Source organism: Salmo salar, chromosome ssa02, assembly GCF_905237065.1.
Source record: "Salmo salar chromosome ssa02, Ssal_v3.1, whole genome shotgun sequence".
NCBI lineage: Eukaryota > Metazoa > Chordata > Actinopteri > Salmoniformes > Salmonidae > Salmo > Salmo salar.
This window is the reverse complement of record NC_059443.1, coordinates 20,489,761-20,510,393: the sequence shown is the minus strand read 5'-3', so window position 1 is coordinate 20,510,393 and position 20,633 is coordinate 20,489,761. Positions and strand designations below refer to the sequence as shown.

Genomic DNA, 20,633 nt, shown 5'->3' with positions numbered 1-20,633 from the left:
AATATTTATATCAAAAACCAGCTTTTTACATTAGCATGTGACGTTCAGAGCTAGCATACCCCCCGCAAACTTCCGGTGAATTTACTAAATTACTCACGATAAACGTTCACAAAAAACATAACTATTATTTGAAGAATTATAGATACATTACTCCTCTATGCACTCGCTATGTCCAATTTTAAAATAGCTTTTCGGTGTAAGCACATTTTGCAATATTCTAAGTAGATAGCCCGGCATCACAGGGCTAGCTATTTACACACCCACCAAGTTTAGCCCTCACCAAAGTCAGATTTATTATAAGAAAAATGTTATTACCTTTGCTGTTCTTCGTCAGAATGCACTCCCAGGACTTCTACTTCAATAACAAATGTTGGTTTGGTTTCAAATAATCCATAGTTATATCCAAATAGCGGCATTTTGTTTGTGCGTTCAAGACACTATCCGAAAGGGTAAAGAAGGGTGACGCGCCCGACGCGTTTCGTGACAAAAAATTCTAAATATTCCATTACCGTACTTCGAAGCATGTCAACCGCTGTTTAAAATCTATTTTTATGCCATTTTTCTCGTAAAAAAGCGATAATATTCCGACCGGGAATCTGTGTTTTAGTACAAAGAGAGAGAAAATAAAAACATGGGGTCGCCTCGTGCACGCGCCTCTGTGTCATTGTCCTCTGATAGACCACTTACCAAAGGCGCTGATGTTTTTCAGCCAGGGGCTGCCTCGACATCATTCAGCTTTTTCCCGGGTTCTGAGAGCCTATGGGAGCCGTAGGAAGTGTCACGTTACAGCAAAGATCCTAAGTTTTCAATAAAAAGAGTCAAGAAGCTCAAGGAATGGTCAGCGAGGGCACTTCCTGTACAGAATCTTCTCAGGTTTTTGCTTGCCATATGAGTTCTGTATTACTCACAGACACCATTCGAACAGTTTTAGAAACTTTAGGGTGTTTTCTATCCAAAACCAATAATTATATGCATATTCTAGTTTCTGGGCAGTAGTAATAACCAGATTAAATCGGGTATGTTTTTTATCCGGCCATGCAAATACTGCCCCCTACCCTCAACAGGTTAATGCAACCGCTGTTAGATTTCAAAAAAGCTTTACGGCGAAAGCAAGTTTTGCAATAATCTGAGTACAGCGCTCATATCAAAACAAGCCATATAGATACCCGCCATTTTGGAGTCAACAGAAATGACAAAAATTACATAAATATTCACTTACCTTTGATCTTCATCGGAATGCACTCCCAGGAATCCCAGTTCCAGAATAAATGTTTGTTTTGTTCGATGAAGTTCATCTTTATGTCCAGATACCTCCATTTTGTTCGCATTCAGTCGAGTAATCCAAAACCACTGTGCTCGCGCAGTGAGTTCAGACAAAGTCAGTTATATTACACTTCGTAGAAACATGTCAAACGATGTATAGAATCAATCTTTAGGATGTTTTTATCATCTTACATAATATTCCAACCGGACAATTCCTTTGTCTTCAGAAATTAAAAGGAACACAGCTAACTCTCACGTGTGAGCGCGAGATTGAGCTCATGTCATTTTCTCAGTCAGATTCCAATGGCTCTTATTCTCTCCCCATTCACAGTAGAGGCATGAAACAACGTTCTAAAGACTGTTGATATCTAGTGGAAGCCTTAGGAAGTGCAAAATGACCCCATTGACACTGTATACTGGATAGGGAATCACTTGAAAAATTACAAACCTCAGATTTCCAAACTCCCTGGTTGGATTTTTTTCTCAGGTTTTTGCCTGCCATATGAGTTCTGTTATACTCACAGACATCATTCAAACAGTTTTAGAAACTTCAGAGTGTTTTCTATCCAAATCTACGAATACTAATAATATGCATATCCTACCTTCTGGGCCTGAGAAGCAGGCAGTTTACTACGGGCACGCTTTTCATCCGGACGTCAAAGTACTGCCCCTACCCCGATGAAGTTAGATAAAAAAATATATTTCCTTTATGAACTGTAACTCAGTAAAAGCTATGAAATTGTTGTATTTATATTTTTGTTCAGTGTAGTTACACATTTCCAAAAATAATCAATCTTATCTCTTGAGAAATGGTGTGCTGTAAATATTGCTGGTTTGGTGGTAGTATTTTCCAAGTTAACAAACCTAAAACTTGGTCATGTTAAATGAATCAGACATTTGTTTGCTTTCCATACTGAATGACTGACAGTCACGTGTCTCCTGTCTGTTGTAGGTCGTATGGCGCAGCAGCAGGTCCAGAGGGCCAGACAGTCTCGGAAAACCCAGAGTGGGAGAAGGCCAGACAGGCACTGGCCTCCATCAGCAAGACCCAGAGCGCCACCAAGACCGCTCAGGCCAACCGGACCACTGCACAGGTGTGTGTTAGCTTATGTGTCTGTGTTTTCCTTCTTGGATGCGTTTGTTCACTTACTGTAAGGCACGTTGCCTACGATAATGAAGTAAAATTCTGCTTAGGAAGGGGTTTCATATCTGGCAGATGGCAGTTCTATTTGTCTAATTCAGGGGTTCCTAAACTGTTTTGGCCCGCGACCCATTTTGATACATATAAAAATGCGACACAACCATGTAAAAAAAGTTATGTCATCAACTGCAAATGTTCACTTTTTAAATTGGGGCTATGACAGTTTATTACAAATCAGCCTGACAGTACTTTTGACTAGGGATGCACGATATATTGGTGAACATATCGGAATCGGATGTTATTAGCTAAGAATGCCAACATCGGTATCGGCCCGATGGCAAAACCGATGTCAAAGCTGATGTGCATACCTATATAACGTAGGTACATGACGTAATGACGCCACGTAAAATTTTGCGCTACACATGCAACACAGCATTCCTAACCTAGCCCACAATGTCTGCTGGTGTGGCTCGAGCAGTCAACAAGTCAAAAAGTCATTTGAAAGAGTAAGAACATTTCAGAGAGAGAACTCAAAGGCGAAATCCATTTACGCCAAGATAATGGAACTCATTGCCTTTGACAGTCAACTGTTCTCTGTCGTGGGTGATGTTGGCTTTCGCCGACTGGTCGAGCACCGGTACACATGTTGCCCTACCGGAGTTACACAGTAATAGCGTCACTGCTATTAGCTTCACGACGTACTATGGAACACCGTTTGGGTCTTTGCGTGTCAAAAAACATGAGTCAAATGACACTATTTGACGAGTCAAATAAGCTTTTAATTGGTGATGCACCGATATGACATTTTTGGCCGATACTGATATCTGATATTTTCCTTACCAAAAAAAAACGATACTGATAACCGATGTTTAACATTTCTGTGGCCTTTTAAGCATATTAGTACAGTTAAATAGTTAACCTCTCTAGGGTCGGCGGGACGAAATCGTCCCACCTACGTAACAGCCAGTGGAATCCTGTGGCACGTTATTCAAATACCTTAGAAATGCTATTACTTCAATTTCTCAAACATGACTATTTTACCATTTTAAAGACAAGACTCTCGTTAATCTAACCACACTGTCCGATTTCAAAAAGGCTTTACAACGAAAGCAAAACATTAGATTATGTCAGCAGAGTACCCAGCCAGAAATAATCAGACACCCATTTTTCAAGCTAGCATATAATGTCACATAAACCCAAACCACAGCTAAATGCAGCACTAACCTTTGATCTTCATCAGATGACACACCTAGGACATTATGTTATACAATACATGCATGTTTTGTTCAATCAAGTTCATATTTATATCAAAAACCCAGCTTTTTACATTAGCATGTGACTAGCATTCCCACCGAACACTTCCGGTGAATTTACTAAATTACTCACGATAAACGTTACCAAAAAACATAATTATTTTGCAATATTCTGAGTAGATAGCCCGGCCATCACAGGCTAGCTATTTTGACACCCACCAAGTCTGGTACTCACCAAACTCAGATTTACTATAAGAAAAATTGGATTACCTTTGCTGTTCTTCGTCAGAATGCACTCCCAGGACTTCTACTTAAACAACAAATGTTGGTTTGGTTCCAGATAATCCATAGTTATATCCAAATAGCGGCGTTTTGTTCGTGCGTTCAAGACACTATCCGAAGGGTGACGCGCCCGGCGCGTTTCGTGACAAAAAAAATCTAAATATTCCATTACCGTACTTCGAAACATGTCAAACGCTGTTTAAAATCAGTTTTTATGCTTTTTTTTTCTCGTAAAATAGCGATAATATTCCGACCGGGAAACCCTGTTTTCGTTCAAAGACTGAAAATGTAAACATGGAGTCGTCTCATGCACGCGCGCCCCCGTCTCATTGTTCTCAGATCGACCACTTACCAAATGCGCTACTGTTTTTCAGCCAGGGACTGCAGAGTCATCATTCAACGTTCTGGCGCCTTCTGAGAGCCAATGGAAGCCTTAGAAAATGTCACATTACAGCACAGATGCTGTATTTTCGATAGAGAGGCTACAGAAGGACAATAAATTGTCAGACAGGGCACTTCCTGTATGGAATCTTCTCAGGTTTTGGCCTGCCATATGAGTTCTGTTATACTCACAGACACCATTCAAACAGTTTTAGAAACTTTAGGGTGTTTTCTATCCAAATCAAACAATTATATGCATATTCTAGTTACTGGGCAGGAGTAGTAACCAGATTAAATAGGGTACGTTTTTTATCCGGCCGTGCAAATACTGCCCCCTATCCCCAACAGGTTATCTGACTTGCCTAGTTAAATAAAGGTTACACACACACACACACACACACACACACACACACACACACCAAACTAACCAAAAATGTATTTTGTTGGCATTTACCTATGTCCCCATTACCAGTAAAACATAATCAAAACCTATTTCTTTCACTTGCTGTGCTGTTTCGTTGTTCAGTCGTTTCATTCTCAACCAGGATTTCTCATACTATGGAAAGCCCTTTAGGTCTTTGCGTGTCAAATAACACTATTTGATGTGTCAAATAACACTATTTGATGTGTCAAATAACACTATTTGATGTGTCAAATAACACTATTTGATGTGTCAAATAAGCTTGTTGACCAATCATAGGTTGATAACTTGGAGTCACGCGATGATATGGTGTGTGTGGTCCGCCCACTACAACTCGGGAAACCATGCAGTTTACTAGGCTACAGATGAAGTAAATTATGAAAGTGCACGCTATGAGCTTGAACCTCCTTTACAGTAAATATCGAGGGTCTTATTCTGGTGACATGATGGATTGCTTGACTGCCATTTGACAAATACAAATATCCATAATATAGACTATCCTACCTGCACAGCGTACCCACACTGTATCTGCAAGCTGTTGTCTAGAGTGCATGTGCCAAGACCAGAATAGGAAAATGTTATTTAACGCAACAGTTTTTGTGACAAAACTATCGGTAGAGTTGAAGATGCAATGGAAACACACTGAACGCTTCGTTTTTATTAGATGCATGAAAACTTAAGCGAAAAATTACGTTTTGTGTGCACTACGTCATAAAGTACAGATTTCTCTTTGTGGATTTTAGGATATTCGCGTTAAAATCTGTTGCCAATTGGATGGAGATCTAACTAATGTTGTTTTTCCCCCAGTCTGATTTAATGCCTGTTCGTCCATTCTGTTCTAATGAGTTCTGCGTGACTTGTGGGCATTGTAGAGTGAAACAGAATGCACATATACTGCTCAAAAAAATAAAGGAACACTAACATAACACATCCTAGATCTGAATGAATGAAATAATCTTATTAAATACTTTTTTCTTTACATAGTTGAATGTGCTGACAACAAAATCACACAAAAATAATCTATGGAAATCCAATTTATCAACCCATGGAGGTCTGGATTTGGAATCACACTCAAAATTTAAGTGGAAAACCACACTACAGGCTGATCCAACTTTGATGTAATGTCCTTAAAACAAGTCAAAATGAGGCTCAGTAGTGTGTGTGGCCTCCACGTGCCTGTATGACCTCCCTACAACGCCTGGGCATGCTCCTGATGAGGTGGCGGATGGTCTCCTGAGGGATCTCCTCCCAGACCTGGACTAAAGCATCCGCCAACTCCTGGACAGTCTGTGGTGCAACGTGGCGTTGGTGGATGGAGCGAGACATGATGTCCCAGATGTGCTCAGTTGGATTCAGGTCTGGGGAACGGGCGGGCCAGTCCATAGCATCAATGCCTTCCTCTTGCAGGAACTGCTGACACACTCCAGCCACATGAGGTCTAGCATTGTCTTGCGTTAGGAGGAACCCAGGGCCAACCGCACCAGCATATGGTCTCACAAGGGGTCTGAGGATCTCATCTCGGTACCTAATGACAGTCAGGCTACCTCTGGCGAGCACATGGAGGGCTGTGCGGCCCCCCAAAGAAATGCCACCCCACTCCATGACTGACCCACTGCCAAACCGGTCATGCTGGAGGATGTTGCAGGCAGCAGAACGTTCTCCACGGCGTCTCCAGACTCTGTCACGTCTGTCACGTGCTCAGTGTGAACCTGCTTTCATCTGTGAAGAGCACAGGGCGCCAGTGGCGAATTTGCCAATCTTGGTGTTCTCTGGCAAATGCCAAATGTCCTGCACGGTGTTGGGCTGTAAGCACAACCCCCACCTGTGGACGTCGGGCCCTCATACCACCCTCATGGAGTCTGTTTCTGACCGTTTGAGCAGACACATGCACATTTGTGGCCTGCTGGAGGTCATTTTGCAGGGCTCTGGCAGTGCTCCTCCTGCTCCTCCTTGCACAAAGGCGGAGGTAGCGGTCCTGCTGCTGGGTTGTTGCCCTCCTACGGCCTCCTCCACGTCTCCTGATGTACTGGCCTGTCTCCTGGTAGCGCCTCCATGCTCTGGACACTACGCTGACAGACACATCAAAACTTCTTGCCACAGCTCGCATTGATGTGCCATCCTACCTGAGCCACTTGTGTGGGCTGTAGACTCCGTCTCATGCTACCACTAGAGTGAAAGCACCGCCAGCATTCGAAAGTGTCCAAAACATCAGCCAGGAAGCATAGGAACTGACAAGTGGTCTGTGGTCACCACCTGCAGAACCACTCCTTTATTGGGGGTGTCTTGCTAATTGCCTATTATTTCCACCTGTTGTCTATTCCATTTACACAACAGCATGTGAAATGTATTGTCAATCAGTGTTGCTTCCTAAGTGGACAGTTTGATTTCACAGAAGTGTGATTGACTTGGAGTTACATTGTATTGTTTAATTGTTCCCTTTATTTTTTTGAGCAGTGTATATGTTCCTGAGTCTTCTGTTTCAGTGATGGGGCCATAATATTTTGTAGCTTAAACCATTCCAAAAGCGAGCCATATTTATAGTAAAAAAAAACGAAGCCGCTCGGTTTATTTCAACCCCATCTTGCAGCTACTGAATGTTGCTGACGTAACCCCGGTTCTATGAACCAAGCACCTTTTTCTTTCTTGTTTCTCCCGTGATCCCGTTTTTAAATGAAATGCTGGTCTAATTGTTGCAATTATTGGCATAGTAACAGTGCCTTTTTTTTTAAGCCGGGTGGACACCATGACTTTCAAAATCCTAACATCGCTGAGCCTCTAAAATTAAAGGATTGTCTTTCCTGTAGGTTTTTTGTCTTGCCAACGTAGTGGTGCGCACAGACGGGGTCACATACTACAAGATTGTTGACCTGGTCGTGAGGATTCTCCTTACCATGCTGTCTTGCCAAAATAACAATGATGTGATTACATTTAACGTAGCTACGAACTATGGCTCAAAGCAGCCTGATAAACGTTTTGTCATTCACGCTTCCCATTCAAATTTGAAATAGATAACTTGCGTTTTGAATTAAATAACATTGCTTGTGAGCTTCAGCGCTTTAACAATTTGACACTTTGGTTAAAGGCAAGTACAAACACATACTAGTAGTAGTCATCTGACTGGCTTCTCTGGCGAGCTCTCATTGGCTATTGCTGATCATCGTTCTCAACTTGTCGTTGCACATCTCACACTACAAGACCATTGCAGATTTGGTTCCGATTAAATCAAACATGTTGGAAAATATCGGGACGTCTGGGATTGCTCAAAGACGAGATCAGTAGCCCTCAGATTGAGTCTCTGACCCGCTCACATTAAACGACGGCCACGGGCCCCGGGTAGGCAATGACATGGAGCTTTTATCTCAATCTCAAAAACTTGTTTGGGACAGCTAAATCGGAGCCAAAATAGTGTAGTGTAGACCCGGCTTTAATCTCACAGGCGCTTGTTATTGGGTACAATATATTACCTCAACAGTTATCTTAACTTGACGAGCTGTACAGCATGGACCATTTTTTTCCCTTCCTGACACACACACACACAACTGTCTGATCTGAGCTCGTATCCACAAAGCGTCTCAAAGTAATAGTGCTGATCTAGGATCAGGTCCCAACCTGTGTAATGTAGTCTTATTGATTAGGATTCTAAAAGGCAAAACTGATCCTAGATCAGCACTCCTACTCTGAGGCTTTGTGGATACGGGCCCAGGTCTTCTTAGCTTTTTACCCGAATATGATTCAAATGGACGAGTAGGCTTTTGTTCTGATTTAATCTCTCATCACTTAGTAGTTGTCTGTTTGTGTTTCCAGGCTGGTCAGTTTCAGCCTGCAGTAACTGAGTCCGCAGCCATACAGCAGCAACAGCAGCAGTACTACCAACAGTGGTACCAACAGAACCAACAGCAGCCGTATCCTGGGTACACGTACCCCTACAATTACTACTACCCCATGGCGCCGGGCCCCGTACGTGTACATATCCTTGCACCCTCCACATTTCACCCCCAAAGCCAATTCCTCCTTCGGCTGCCTCTCCTTCCAGTTCTCTGCTGCCAATGACTGGAACGAACTACAAAATCTCTGAAACTGGAAACACTTATCTCCCTCACTAGCTTTAAGCACCAGCTGTCAGAGCAGCTCACAGATCACTGCACCTGTACATAGCCCATCTATAATTTAGCCTAAACAACTACCTCTTCCCCCACTGTTATTTATTTATTTTGCTCCTTTGCACCCCATTATTTCTATTTCTACTTTGCACTTTCTTCCACTGCAAATCTACCATTCCAGTGTTTTACTTGCTATATTGTATTTACTTCGCCACCATGGCCTTTTTTGCCTTTACCTCCCTTATCTCACCTCATTTGCTCACTTTGTATATAGACTTATTTTTCTACTATATTGACTCTGTTTGTTTTACTCCATGTGTAACTCTGTGTTGTATGTGTCAAACTGCTTGCTTTATCTTGGCCAGGTTGCAATTGTAAAAGAGAACTTGTTCTCAACTTGCCTACCTGGTTAAATAAAGGTGAAATAAAATTTCAGTTGAACTGTAATGATAATAATCCTTGGCAATGATTTCCCCGACACTGATGCCGGCTTTATGCACTATAGCGTTTAGATAAGGAATTGGAATTGTTAGATTTAGCCAACACATTACAAAACCGGCACTTTACGACCAAAAAAAAATATGAACTGTTAACACATGATACACCGACCGAATACACAACTTGAAACCATTGGTTGAAGCCAAGCCAGTACCATATTTTAAGTGTGTTTTCCTCTGATTCTCCAGTATGGTGGTGGTGGCTATCCTCCTCAGGGCCAGTATGGTGTACCTCCAGGACCTTACCCCTCTCCCACCACTCCAACTGGACAGGTAACCATCAGAAAACTGCTACTGTTGCTACTTAAATCAATCAAGTTTTCAGTTTACTTCACTCTTCCTCTATTGCAGTTTATGAATCATTGACTAAATGATTCCCCAGTGCCAGGCGTTTGTGTAAATGACATTCTGTTTCCGGACAGAAGTGCGCCAGGAATCAAACGAATGAATTAAGATGTTATTGATGACTGGCATTTGAATAATGTTCTATTTCTACCCTGACGAGCGTCCCTAATTATCTCTCACTGTCAGGTACAACCCTACACTGTTGATTGGTCAATGCGTCATGCTGCCTTGTTGACAAAATGACTGAGTGGCACAGATTACTGTTAGGTTTGAGAAGGGGCACAGATTACTGTTCGGTTTGAGAAGGGGCACAGATTACTGTTCGGTTTGAGAAGGGGCACAGATTACTGTTCGGTTTGAGAAGGGGCACAGATTACTGTTCGGTTTGAGAAGGGGCACAGATTACTGTTCGGTTTGAGAAGGGGCACAGATTACTGTTCGGTTTGAGAAGGGGCACAGATTACTGTTCGGTTTGAGAAGGGGCACAGATTACTGTTCGGTTTGAGAAGGGGCACAGATTACTGTTCGGTTTGAGAAGGGGCACAGATTACTGTTCGGTTTGAGAAGGGGCACAGATTACTGTTCGGTTTGAGAAGGGGCACAGATTACTGTTCGGTTTGAGAAGGGGCACAGATTACTGTTCGGTTTGAGAAGGGGCACAGATTACTGTTCGGTTTGAGAAGGGGCACAGATTACTGTTTGGTTTGAGAAAGACGCTCCTCCCTCCCCGCTTTCGACCGATGATGTAACGGGCCTTTACCCGGTGCCTCGCGGCTCAGCATAATGTAATCCTCCCACTAAGAATATATCTGGAGCTGAAGTCTGTTGCAGTTAGAACGTTTTGCTCTGCAGTTCTCCTTTCATATTGAGATATTCTCAGTTTGAAGTTTTTGGAATCTCTGTAGTTTATTACCTTTCCTTCACAAGTTTCTTTTCCCCCATCTCTTATTTGTCCCTACTTTCCCAGCCTCCATCCCTGCCCGTGATGGATGACCAGTCCTCCAGCTACCCCTCTCAGCCCCAACCCCCTCCTCCTGCTGCCCCTCAACCACCCCCCCAGAGCCCCACAAGCTCTGAGCAGCCCCCACCCCCCCCTCCCCCAGCCATCCCTCCCCCTCCCAACTCCCAGTACCCCCTTCCTCCAGGGCAAAACTCCTACAACCCCAACAACCCCATGCCCTACCCCAACAACGACCCCAATCAGATGAGAGGTTACAACCACAACCAAGGCAGGCCCAGCTATGGGCAGAGCTACCAGACTCAGAACTCATACCAGCAGCAGCAGAATAACAACCAACACCAGCAACAAGGACAGGGTCAGTATGGACCAGGAGCTGGGAGAGGAGAGGCCAACAAAAACAAGAACCATCAACAACAGCCACAGCAGCTCTGGCACCGCATGAAACGTAAGTGTGTGAGGGTATTGAGTTGTTGTGTGTGTGTGTGTGTGTGATCAGATATCTCAAGCATGTTTTTTTCTGTCAGCTTATCTTGGTGTTTGTTTCCTATCACTTGGTGTTATTGTCTTTGTTTCAATGCCTTCTTTGTCTTCCACAGAGGCACCTGGAGCAGGTGCGATGAAGTTCAACATTCCCAAGCGACCCTACGTCATGACCAATCAGAGTTTCCCTCCTGGGGAACAACCCACCGGATTGGCTGCTACTCCTTCCTCCCCAGCTGCTGCTCCTGCTGCACCTGGCGGTGCCCAGACACGGTGAGGAGACAGCTACTAATGACACCAATATATCTGTCTGTTCTATCCTTAATACCTACTGGGGAAGAATGAAGTATCTCTACTCATGATCAGAAGATGACAGGGGTTTCAAATCTGCATCCAATAGATTTCAGAAGTACCATGTCCCGCTTTCTCAAACTAATAATTAGTCACTTCAAATTGACCTAATACTCACAAACCAGTTTCCTTTCCCCCTGATTTATTGTTGCGATGCTGATTATAAAAATGATTCCCTCAGGCCCCAGGACTGGCCCCAGGCGATGAAGGAGTATGTTCAGCGCTGCTTCACAGCCTGTGAGAATGAGGAGGACAAGGACCGCACCGAAAAGGGGCTGAAGGAGGTCCTACAGAAAAGACTACAGGATGGGTCTGCCTACACCATCGACTGGGACCGCGAGCCTCTGCCTGAGTGAGTGGAGCAGTTGTTCTTGGAACTTAGCCTGATATTTCACTGTCTTGGAACTCAGCCTGATGTTTCACTGTCTTGGAACTTAGCCTGATGTTTCACTGTCTTGGAACCTAGCCTGATGTTTCACTGTCTTGGAACTTAGCCTGATGTTTCACTGTCTTGGAACCTAGCCTGATGTTTCACTGTCTTGGAACCTAGCCTGATGTTTCACCGTCTTGGAACTTAGCCTGATGTTTCACCGTCTTGGAACTTAGCCTGATGTTTCACCGACTTGGAACTTAGCCTGATGTTTCACCGTCTTGGAACTTAGCCTGATGTTTCACCGTCTTGGAACTTAGCCTGATGTTTCACCGTCTTGGAACTTAGCCTGATGTTTCACCGTCTTGGAACTTAGCCTGATGTTTCACCGTCTTGGAACTTAGCCTGATGTTTCACCGTCTTGGAACTTAGCCTGATGTTTCACCGTCTTGGAACTTAGCCTGATGTTTCTCCGTCTTGGAACTTAGCCTGATGTTTCTCCGTCTTGGAAGTTAGCCTGATGTTTCTCCGTCTTGGAAGTTAGCCTGATGTTTCACCGTCTTGGAACTTAGCCTGATGTTTCACCGTCTTGGAACTTAGCCTGATGTTTCACCGTCTTGGAACTTAGCCTGATGTTTCACCGTCTTGGAACTTAGCCTGATGTTTCACCGTCTTGGAACTTAGCCTGATGTTTCACCGTCTTGGAACTTAGCCTGATGTTTCACCGTCCGCCGAACTTAGCCTGATGTTTCACCGTCCGCCGAACTTAGCCTGATGTTTCACCGTCCGCCGAATTTAGCTTGATGTTTCACCGTCCGCCGAACTTAGCCTGATGTTTCACCGTCCGCCGAACTTAGCCTGATGTTCTATTTTTTATGTATTTTATTTTAGCATTTTCCAATTAAGAACATTCTAAACAAAAGTGAAAAGATATTAGACAACAATAGGACAAAGATAGGACAAAGTGACAGTAACAGACGAGCGTAACAAAAAATGTTAAATAATTATATATACAAACATACTATAAATAAGTCATAATAACGAGTAAAATAAATAATAATAATGAGATATTGGATCATATGGTAAGCTACATATTATACATTATGTGTGAAACATTATATAGAGATTCAATGTGATGTGGGGGAGATTCACCATATAGTCAAAAGGTTGCCAAATTCTGTAAAATGTCTAACTTATTCCTCAAGCAGTAAGTGATTTTCTCCAGTGGGATACAACTATTAACTTATGATAGCCACATTGCAACTGGCAGGGAGGAATCCGATTTCCATTTCAAGGCAATACATTTCTTGGCAATCACTAGCAATATTTCTGCTAGCTTTATAGTATGGCTTTGCCTAAGATTGGTGTTAGTAAAGTTACCCAGGAGACAGACCTCCGGGTTTAAAGGGAATGCAACCCCGTGAATTGAGGATATGTATCGCATACCCCCTGCCAGAAACCGTGTCGTTTTGAACACTGCCAAGTAGAATGGAGGAATGTTCCTTCATCTGAGCCACATCTAAAACATGGGGAGGAAATATCAGGGTTGAACTTGTGCAGTCTAGATGGGGTGATATAGAGCTGATGGAGGAAATTAAACTGGATCCGTCTGTATCTGGAGTTCAATGTGGATGTAACACCATCCCTGCATAGGTCACTCCATAGACCCTCATCAAGATCAATACCCAGATCTTTTTCGCATCTAAGTTGGGGTTTATCTAGCTCAGGCAGTGTTAGTCCTGACATAAGAGCATCGTAAACACAGGAAATGGTCTTGAACAGTGGTTGGTCTACGTGGCAGAGTTGTTCAATAGGTGACATCTTAGGTAGGTTCCATTGTCCCTTGAGAGTCACCCTAATAAAGTCTCGTAGTTGTAGGTAGCTAAAGAAGTCCCTGTTAGGCAAGTGGTATTTCTGTTACAATAGATCAAAAGACATAACTCCCTCATAAATGTTCCAGAAGAGTGATACCATGGTCTAAAGTTACTATTCTGGAAAAACATGGGGATCAATCTATTGTTCCATAAAGTGGTTTTAGGGGAAAGGAATCCCCCCTCGTCTGAACAGCTCATGCAGTTTGCACCATGCCAGGACAGAATGTATGATTAAAGGGTTGTCTGATGGTTTTTATAGATTTTCTGTCCCATTTGTAAAACAATTCTGCCCCAGTGTCATCATTTACCTCAAGCTTTTCAATGTTCAACCATGAGGGAGAGGGACCATTGTCAAACCTCTGAGCCAGAAACCTAGACTGTGCAGCCCAGTAGTACATTCTAAAATTGGAGTTTTAAGCCCCCTTGACCGTAATCAAGGGTCAGTTTATCCAGGCCAACCCTAGGAGTTTTGCCGTGCCAGATAAACCATCTGGTCAGCTTGTCGAGAGAGGAAAAGAATGCTGCGGGAACAGGGATAGGGAGAGATTGAAACAAATATAGAAATCTGGGCAGGACATTCATTTTAATTATTGATTCTACCCAGTAGAGTGAGAGGCAAGTCCATCCAATTACAAAGGTCACCCTCCACCTTTTGCAACAAACTGGCCAGATTGAGTTTATAGAGGTTGTTCAGATTACCATCCACCATTATGCCCAAATATATGAAGCCCATAGGCGACCATCTAAGAGGAAACTTGTGCTTGATAGTATGATGGTCAAAGACAGACAACGGTAAGATTTCTCTTTCATCGAAATTGACCTTATATCCAGAGAAAGAACTATAACACTGTAGTAGGACCTGCAAGTGAGAGAGGGAGTGTTCTGAGTTCGCTAGAAATAAGATAAGGTCGTCCGCAAAGAGTGATAACTTATGGGTCTGGGGGCCCACCTCAAAGCCATGTATGTCAGGGCCTGTTCTAATAGCCTCAGCCAACGGTTCGATGGTGAGGGCAAAGAGGTGGGGGCTAATTGGGCAACCTTGTCTGTTCCCCCTATAGAGAGGGAAAGAGGAGGAAATAATCCCATTGGTAGCAATCCTAGCTTTAGGAGATTTGTAGAGTGATTTTATCAAATTTACAGACACGGTACCTAAACCAAACTTTTCCAAGACGCGAAAGAGGTATGGCCATTCAACCCTATCAACGGCCTTTTCAGCGTCGAGGGAGACTGCGACACTAGGTATTTTGTTTTTGTTAGCAAGGTGAATTATATCAAAGAACCTTCTGACATTATTGGAAGACAATCTATTAATTATGAAGCCAGTCTGATCTGGGTTGACCAACAGGGGAAGACATGACTCCAGTCTCTTAGATAGCATCTTGGTGACCAGTTTAAAATCTGTGTTAAGGAGAGAGGTTGGTCTATAGGAGGCGCACTTTAGCGGGTTTTTCCCTTTTTTGTGGATTACAGTAATCACTGCTTGAGAGAAAGACTCTTGAAAGCAGTTGTCTTCCCCGGCTTTTTAAGTATCTCCATAAGGTAGGGTACCAAAAGCTCCCTAAATTCTTTATAGAACTCTGGAGGGAAGCCAATCCTCCCCAGGAGATTTATTAGAAGGTAAGGATTTAATGGCCTCCAACAATTGAGACGTGTTCTGAGAAGTGTTCACTCAGGCGCTGTCTGTCTTCCCCTGACAGGCATGGGAGGTTGAGAGAGGAGAGAAAGGAGTCGATCTCTGATAGATCGCTTGATTGGGAAGTGTAGAGGTCTTCATAGTATTTCTTAAAAGTATTATTAATTTCAGTAGGGTCGAAAGATATCTCATTAGTAAGAGCATTAATTGTCCTCTTACTTTCCTCTGCTTTCAGTTGCCATGCCAATACTTTGAGCTTTCTCTCCAAGCTCGTAATAACGCTGTTTTGATTTAGTGATGGCCTTCTCAGCTTGATATGTGTTCAGAATATTTTATTTCAGTTTTTTATTTACCAAAAGCCTGTATAGATCTTTAGTCGGGCCTCTTTGGTAGGTTTTCTCTAACTCGGCGATTTCAGATTCAAGGGCACTCAGTTCCGCACCGTGTTTTCTCTTCAGCCCTTTAGTATAGGAAATGATCTGTCCCCTCAGATAGGCTTTCAATGTGTCCCAAAGAATGAAACTGTCAGGGGCGGAGGGTTTGTTTGTCAAAGTAAAAATATTGATCTGCTCTTTGAATGCACCAAATTCAGGTTGCTTTAGGAGTGTAGAATTTAGTCTCCATCTATATGCTCCATTTACCTTGGTAGGAATGGAGATTGATAATACCAGAGGAGAATGGTCACTAAGCAATCTGGGGAGATACTCAATATCTAACACTCTATGAAACAGTTGGATCGATAGTAAAAGGTTATCTATGCGTGTGTCTTGTGGGTGTGAATAAAAAGAGTAGTCCCTATCCTGTGGGTGCGACTGTCTTCAGATGTCTAGCAAATTAAGATCTTTCATGAATGACATGGTGAGCTTGCCGGCTTTGGTAAATAGTGAGGGTTTATCAGAGGACCTATAAAGAATTGTATCTAAACAAAAATTTAAATCTCCTCCAACCAGTAGCCATCCTGGTGGTGCTTGTGCGACCTGAAGGAAGACATTCTGTATAAACATATGGTCATCCAAGTTAGGAGCATAAATATTCAATAGGGTCCAAGACTCTGAAAACATATGCCCCTGCACCAAAACAAACCTGCCCGAGGGATCAGAGATGGTGTTGTTGAAGCAGAAGGGGATGTCTACTTATCAAAATTGCAGTTCCTCTTGCTTTGGAGTTAATAGAGGACGCAAAAACTTGTCCTACCCATTCCCTCTTCAGTTTCTTGTGTTCACTGGCTGTAAGATGTGTTTTTTGTAAAAACACAATGTCAGCCTTTAATTTCTTAAGGTATGTATAGACTATTTTCCTTTTAATCGGGCTGTTAAGACCTTTTACGTTGAATGTGACACATTTTAATGGATTAAGCATAGGTTGGGTTTCAAATATGTAACCGATTGGAAATCTCTCATATGGAAATAGTCAGGAAATGTTTCAACTTTGGTTTGAACACAGAAGTGACCTATGTGTCTCTTTAGGAAGGAAACAACAATAAACACAGGGGAAAAAATCCCACCCACCCCGATTGTCAGACTAACACCACAATCCCAACAATCAAACATGAATACACTTGTAGAGATATGTTGCTGCTCGCTTTCCATCTTGCTCTTACTAGTTAAACCTTGGCGTAAACTAAAACCTGCGAGCTCTCTAAGTTGAAAACAAACGTTGTGAAGAGACATTTATGGCTGAATATTTACTGCCCACGGTAAGGGCTGCTTGAGTGTCTTTTCGGGAGAGGAGAAACATAAATGGGAGGTAAAGCAGTGGGCCTATGCCCACTTCTTTGCTTCGCTCAGTGGATATTGACTAAACCAAAATATACTCTCCTGTAAATGTAATAGGACTCACCCCGGGGAAAATACGGTTAGTTGAAAATGTACAAATCAATTATAGCGACCGGATAGCGGGGTAAACGGATCCAAATTCCAAGAAGATATCAGCAGTTCAGTCCGGATAAGAGAAAACAAACTGCATCTTATCCCCCAGAGAGACCGTCCTGGTTCAGACGCGGTTCAGTTCTTTGAGAAAAGTGAACACTTCTCCCGGTGTGTTGAAGAGATGGCTTCAGCCTTTGTACTGAACTTTCATCCGCCCAGGGTGGATGAGGTAGCCGGTGATGTTCTTCTCCTTCAGTGCTTTGGTGGTAGGTCTGAACTGCTTGCGACGTCTGGCGAGATCCGCGCTCATATTCGGGAAAAGGCTGACCCTCTTGTCATCGATGGTGATGTCCCCTTTGGCTCTTGTGAGTTGCAGTATCTTCTCTCTGTCTTGGAAACGGAGGAACCTGACCAGGACGGCCCGTGGGGGCTCATCTGGCCCGGGTTAGGGCGCTGATGTTCTGTGGGCGCGTTCGATTTCCAGCAGCTTGGTGAAGTTGATTATGCCTAGGACATCCGGGATCCATTGAGTGAAGAAACGGACCAAGTCACGGCCCTCGCTGTCCTCTTTCAATCCCACCACACGGATATTACTACGTCTGCTCTGGTTCGCCATCTGGTCTACCTTGTTTTTGAGGTAGGCATTGTCCTTCTGCAGTTGTATCAGAACCTGGTCATGTCGAGCGACGGTATCTTGAACTGTGCTAATGCGCAACTCAGCCTCGGTCATTCTCAAAAGGAGATAATTCATGGAGGATTTCAGGTCGTCAATGGAAGAATGGAGTTCAGCTGATTTCTTGTCCAATTTTCATAAAAAGACCTTTGTTACCATCCTGAATTTCCCAGAGGAGAGTAGCTAGCATGTCGGCAGGCTCGCAACAGTCTGGAACTGTCGTCTGAGTTATGAGGGCTAATGCTAAACTTGCTAGATGTAGCGTTATCGCCCGCCGAACTTAGCCCGATGCTTCGCCGCCCGCCGAACTTAGAAAGCCTGAATCCCCTTTTGGAGACCAAATGCCTAATTTCTGTCTAAGCCCTATCAAGAGGTGCTAGTCATTCTAATCCCTTCTCTCCTGTCTCTCCGTCCAGACTGAAGGCCAAGCAGTCTCGCTGGGAGGCTGTACCCACCCGGAGGACTCTGGAGAGTTCTGTGGGTCGTGGTGGGGGTACAGGTGGGGCTATGCGTGGCAGGGGTGGTGGGGCCAGGCTGGGGCACTACAGGAACGTCTTCTCCCAGAGAAGCCCCTCATCCAGCTCCTCAGGCTCCTCCTCTCGCTCCCCCTCTCCCTCCCACAGCCGACACAGGGACCGCAATGGCCAGAGACACAGGCGCAGGTGAGTGTGTTTTGGGTTAGTCCAGCGATTTGTTATTTTTTTTTAAATATATATATATATATATTTTTTTAGAATTATATATATTTTTTTCTTTTTTTTCCCCATGTCATAATTGGCTAGGTGTATTATTTGTCCCAACCTGCTTTGTTATAGGTCAAATATTCCCCTTAATATAGTATAATGATAGCCACTCTAAAAAGAGAAAGTACGCTGTGTAGTTTTGTTGTAATGTCCTGTTCGTTCTCCTCTTCCAGTGACTCTGAGTCCCAGTCGGACAGCAGCATGTCCAGTGACCTCCGAACCCAGCTTCCCCGGCGCAACCAGAAAGGAGGGCGTGGCCGTGGGGGCGACAGGGACCGAGGCAGAGGGGGTGGAGAGAGGGGACGAGGAAGGGGCGGAAGAGGCAACAGAGGACGGAGGTAAACAAGCATATTTTGGCCAAAAGAGAAATTCCAGCCGAAATGTTTTGCATGTCAACAATCAAGTTTTCAAGATATACAACTTTCAAAATACAGAAATATAGCCGGAATTATTCATTCTGCATCATATTATGCCAAACTGCAAAATGCGGACAAAATGCGCCATACCGGCAGTATTTTGAAAGTGGTACATCTTGAAAACTTGATTGCTGACATGCAAAACATTCTGGGACTATATCAACAATGGACTAATGAAACAAATACCAAAAGCTAGTCATTGGCCTTGACCCACCCACAAACTAATATTCACCTTTCCCTGATTCTCATTGTGCTGATCACATTTCGGCTTCTCTTCTCAGAAACATGGATGACGCTAACTCCACCGTCCTGGGCAAGAAGAGGAAAGGTGGGAACGCCGGCCTGGACTTCCACGACCCCCACCGGGAGGCCAAGAAACAAAGCCGAGCGGCACGCTTCCACAACACCAAGATGCGCTCAGAGCCCCTGGTGCTGTCCATCAACAACCTGGAGCTGCCCAAGGAGGACCTGAGCTGGGACGACTGCCCCATCGTGGGCACCTGCCAAGAGATCACCAAGATCTACCTGAGACTCACCTGTGCCCCCGACCCTGCCACCGTGCGTCCCGTATCTGTGAGTATCGCCTGTCACGTGGAATGAGAGGATCCTTATTTGAGGCCTCCCTTCAGATGTAGTGAATCTCGTCTCCTAATCCCCTGTCTCTGGCCAGGTGCTGAGGAAGTCTCTGTTGGCCGTGAAAGCCCACTGGAAGACCCGTCAGGACTACCCCTACGCCTGTGAACAGATGAAATCCATACGACAGGACCTCACGGTCAGTTTACATATCCTTTTTAGTTTTGTCGAACAGGCACTTTGTCTTATCTCGGTATTTGAGTCCTATTGTATGAGGATATGAAAACAGGAGGCGTCTCTTCTCATTTCAGGTCCAAGGAGTTCGTACGGAGTTCACAGTGGAAGTATACGAGTGCCATGCACGCATCGCTCTGGAAAAGGTGAGGGGTCCTTTCCATACATTGTCCCCCTTCGCTACCTCGTATTTGACGTCAGGCGTCGTATTTGAGTTTAAAGTTGCTGTGTCGTACTAATGTGTATTCTTCTCTAAATGTTTGCGTTGTTACCAGGGTGACCACGCAGAGTTCAACCAGTGCCAGATGCAGCTGAAGGCCCTGTATAAGGACAACCCGTCAGAGAACATAGGGGAGTTCACTGCTTACAGACTACTCTACTATATCTTCACTAAAAACTCTGGAGGTAACTTACCACCTGCCTGATATTCCTCATCAATCATTATATTTCTGCATTGCATTTTGGCTCGCATAGAATTGAGCTTAATGTCCTGATTTTCTTGGTTGCGTGTTTGTCCCCCACACACAGACATCACGACTGAGCTGGTGTACCTGACTGCGGCGCTGCGGGCGGATGAGTGTGTGTCCCACGCTCTCTCCCTCCGCGCCGCCTGGGCTCTGGGAAACTTCCACCGGTTTTTCCAACTCTACCGGAGAGCCCCACGCATGGCATCCTACCTCATAGACAAGTTTGTAGAGAGGGAGAGGATGATCGCTCTCAGGGCCTTATTCAAAACGTATGTCAGAGGCCTTTCATCCAAACTCCATGGTTCCG

General features: G+C 44.1%; 1 protein-coding gene across 2 annotated transcripts in view; it reads left to right on the top strand.

Annotated features, from left to right (window-relative positions):
* Nucleotides 1–20,633, top strand: part of LOC106577165 (leukocyte receptor cluster member 8 homolog) — a 34,018-nt gene that overhangs the window by 7,504 nt on the left and 5,881 nt on the right. The window contains exons 2-14 of one of the 2 annotated variants that reach the window (XM_014154980.2): nt 2,216–2,357; nt 8,546–8,698; nt 9,528–9,611; nt 10,651–11,089; nt 11,241–11,397; nt 11,657–11,827; nt 18,310–18,555; nt 18,810–18,974; nt 19,334–19,625; nt 19,723–19,824; nt 19,937–20,005; nt 20,135–20,264; nt 20,388–20,595. In XM_014154980.2, the coding sequence (XP_014010455.1) occupies nt 2,216–2,357; nt 8,546–8,698; nt 9,528–9,611; nt 10,651–11,089; nt 11,241–11,397; nt 11,657–11,827; nt 18,310–18,555; nt 18,810–18,974; nt 19,334–19,625; nt 19,723–19,824; nt 19,937–20,005; nt 20,135–20,264; nt 20,388–20,595 (2,358 nt within the window). The remainder of the gene's footprint in view (nt 1–2,215; nt 2,358–8,545; nt 8,699–9,527; nt 9,612–10,650; nt 11,090–11,240; nt 11,398–11,656; nt 11,828–18,309; nt 18,556–18,809; nt 18,975–19,333; nt 19,626–19,722; nt 19,825–19,936; nt 20,006–20,134; nt 20,265–20,387; nt 20,596–20,633) is intronic. The other variant, XM_045699709.1, reaches the window with a different exon arrangement.